Here is a 3515-nt window from a genome sequence, read left to right as displayed (position 1 = left end):
GTGTGTGTGTGTGTGTGTCTGCGTGTACACAACTTCTAGGTGGTTCCTAAATTAACAGGGAAAGTAAGAGCTAAGAATAGCTCAGATTATTTTGAACCACAGGACTAAAGAAAGGGAACATACATCCCTGATATCAAGATTTATAGTAAAGCAACAAGCAACAGTGATTTAAACCAGATGGTATGATTGACCAATGAGTGGATAAATAAAATGTGTTATACACATAAAATAGAATATTATTCAGACTTAAAAAGGAAGGAAATTCTGGCACATGCTGAAGACATTATACTAAGTGAAACAAGCCAGTCACAAAAGGGCAAATATTGCATAACATATGAGATACTTAAATAAGTTAAATTTATAGACAAATTAAGGAGATTGGTAGTTACCGGGGGTGATGGGTTACACACATAAAATAGAATATTATTCAACCTTAAAAAGGAAGGAAATTCTGGCACATGCTGCAACATGGAAGAACCTTGAAGACATTATACTAAGTGAAGTAAGCCAGTCACAAAAGGGCAAATATTGCATAATATATGAGATACTTAAGTGAATTAAAATTATAGACAAATTAAGGAGAATGGTAGTTGCCGGGGGGTAATGGAATGTTATTGTTTGTTTGTTTATTTATTTATTTTTATTTATTTTTTGAGACGGAGTCTCACTGTGTGGCCCAGGCTGGAGTGCAGTGGCGCCACCTCAGCTCACTGCAAGCTCCGCCTCCTGGGTTCACACCATTCTCCTGCCTCTCCCAAGTAGCTGGGACTACAGGCGCCCACCACTACGCCCGGTTAATTTTTTGTATTTTTAGTAGAGACGGGATTTCACCGTGTTAGCCAGGAAGGTCTCGATCTCCTGACCTTGTGATCCGCCTGCCTCGGCCTCCCCAAGTGCTGGGATTACAGGTGTGAGCCACCGCGCCCGGCCAAGGGATGTTATTGTTTAATATGCAGCATTTCATTTTGGGATCATGAAAACTTTCTGGATATGAATAGTGGTGATGGTTGCACAACAGCGTCAGTGTACTTCATGCCACTGAATTGTACACTCAAAAAGGATTAAAATGATAAATTTTATGTTAAGTATAGTTTACCATTATTTTTAAATAAAAACATGGCGTAGAGCAGGAATGCACAACTAGACCAATAGGTAAAAAATACCCACAGAAACAGAACCACCAGAGCTTGGTGTATGATAGAAGAGACATTAAAATCAGTGGGGAAAATGAGGGACTAATCAATAAACAGTGTTGGACAACTGGCTATTTATATGGTAAAACATAAACTTAGGCCAGGCACGGTGGCTCATGCCTGTAACCTCCGCACTTTGGGAGGCCGAGGCAGGTGGATCACGAGGTCAGGAGTTCAAGACCAGCCTGGCCAACATGGCAAAAGCCCATCTGTACTAAAAATACAAAATTTAGCTGGGCATGGTGGTGCACACCTGTAATTTCCAGCTACTCGGGAGGCTGAGGCAGGAAAATCGCTTGAACCTGGGAGGTGGAGTTTGCAGTGAACCGAGATTGTGCCATTGCACTCCAGCCTGGGTGACAGAGAGACTCCATCTAAAAAAAATTAATAAAAATAAAAACAACAACAAAAAAGAATACCAGTCATATTGTATTAAGGGCCCATCCTTTTCCACTATGACCTTATCTTAACTAGTTACATTCACAATGGCCCTATGTCCAAATAAGGTTATATTCTGAGGTACTGGTGAGTAGGACTTCAACATATCTTTCCTGAGGACACAGCACAACTCAACCCAAAACAAAAGTATTAGCCATAAATAAAAGAACTGATACATTTGATCATGCTAAATTAAAAGTGAGAAATTTCTTTCTTTTGTAATATGTGTCAGATAAAAGATATGAAAAAAAGATTGGAAGTCTTTTCCCCCATTTTTAGTAATCTTGATGTTATGAAACAAGTGAGTACTAAAACAAAAACAACAATAAATGTGAGCACTAAAACAAACATGACACACTGTAATATAGAATTTTATTGAAAAAATAACACATACATATACAATTTTTATTATTATTATTATTTTTTGAAACTAAGTCTTGCTCTGTCGCCAGGCTGGAGTGCGGTGGCGTGATCTTACCTCACTGCAACCTCCGCCTCCCGGGTTCAAACGATTCTCCTGCCTCAGCCTCCCAGGTAACTGGGACTACAGGCATGCACCAACACTCCCAGCTAATTTTTGTACTTTTAGTAGAGATGAGGTTTCACCATGTTGGTCACTATGGTCTTGATCTCTTGACCTCGTGATCTGCCCACCTTGGGTTCTCAAAGTGTTGGGATTACAGGCATGAGCCACTGCATCAGTCCAACCGTGATCTTTTAGTGGTGCCTCTTTTCTCTTTTGACTTAGGAACGTTGTCCCTTAAGGAAACCTGGAGGCTACTACTGCGATACACTACTTGAGAGATGGATTGTTGCTCTTTCTTCTACAAGCTTTGCAAGGAGTAGATTATAAAGACAGAAGATGTTAACCATTGCATTAATGTTTGGAAGCTGAGAGTCTTCTAGATTTCTGCTAGCAAACTGATATGAGGTAGAGTCCTGAAAGATCTGGCAATTTCATTTTCTTGGGATGAGTGAGTCACTTTCAGAACAGTGTGTGTGGTAGAATTTTTTTGGTTGTGGCTGCTGTACTCAGATTGCGTAGAGGTTTTTTGTTTTTTGTTTGTTTGTTTGTTTTGGTCAGATTTGTTGAAACATCTTCATAGTGTATCATCCTGAAAACTGAATAGTCACTTTGAGGTTATTGCTTTTTCTTTCCAGGTCAGTTAGCCAACTAAAAAGGCCCCGAAAAAGCTGGCTTCATGGTCCATGTCTATCAAGTGCTCATTTGTTACAGAAACAAAAATTCTGTCATCTTTCTTAAGCTCAAATAATCCCCCTTGATAGATGGAATAGAGTCCGTATTCTGCATCTTTAGACCAACAACTATTTCTAGCGCTTTTCATCAGCAGTATAGGGTCAGGATAACTTGTGTATTTGTAAATATATTGGACCATTTGTTTGTCATTCTTTGTGTTTTCTTTTATTTCCTCCTGAAATCGAAAGTATGTTTGGGAATAGATGTAGTAAAACCCCTTTTCTTGGATGACCAGTTCACCATTCCTCAAGTGCAAGTTGCTCAGGAATGAATGCCCACTCCTTGATGATTCCCAGGAGTTTATTTTGCGGCCCAGAGCCTTTTCATTCTTGGAGTCTGTAGGAAATTTAGAGAGAAAGAGAGTTAGCAGAAGGGAATTTGTAGCAAAGCAAGGAGCTTCTTTGCAGCTGTGGCTAGCCTATATTTTTGTTGGGATTGCCAGGGATTTCAATCTAATATCAAACTTCTTCCTCCTTCAATCTTATGTGGATTATAAATTCTAGTCACATAGAAATTAGGAGGCTCCTGTATCATTGTGACATTGGGAACTGTTGGGAGTCCCTTGTCTTTTTATACCTTATCAGCTGCTTATGCCACATGTGTCACACTTAGAATGGTAGCACAGG

At 39.6% G+C, this 3515-nt stretch overlaps 1 protein-coding gene across 2 annotated transcripts in view; it reads right to left on the bottom strand.

Annotated features, from left to right (window-relative positions):
- Positions 1–1813: 1813 nt before the first annotated feature.
- The window catches only part of TNFSF10 (tumor necrosis factor (ligand) superfamily, member 10), an 18723-nt gene continuing 17021 nt past the window's right edge, over positions 1814–3515 (bottom strand). For both annotated transcript variants that reach the window (XM_011968624.1, XM_011968625.1), the window contains one exon: positions 1814–3225. In XM_011968624.1, coding sequence (XP_011824014.1) covers positions 2798–3225 — 428 coding nt within the window. In that variant the 3' untranslated portion in view covers positions 1814–2797. The remainder of the gene's footprint in view (positions 3226–3515) is intronic.

Source organism: Mandrillus leucophaeus, unplaced genomic scaffold (assembly GCF_000951045.1).
Source record: "Mandrillus leucophaeus isolate KB7577 unplaced genomic scaffold, Mleu.le_1.0 Scaffold850, whole genome shotgun sequence".
NCBI classification, from domain to species: domain Eukaryota; kingdom Metazoa; phylum Chordata; class Mammalia; order Primates; family Cercopithecidae; genus Mandrillus; species Mandrillus leucophaeus.
This window is presented reverse-complemented; position numbering and strand designations above follow the sequence as displayed.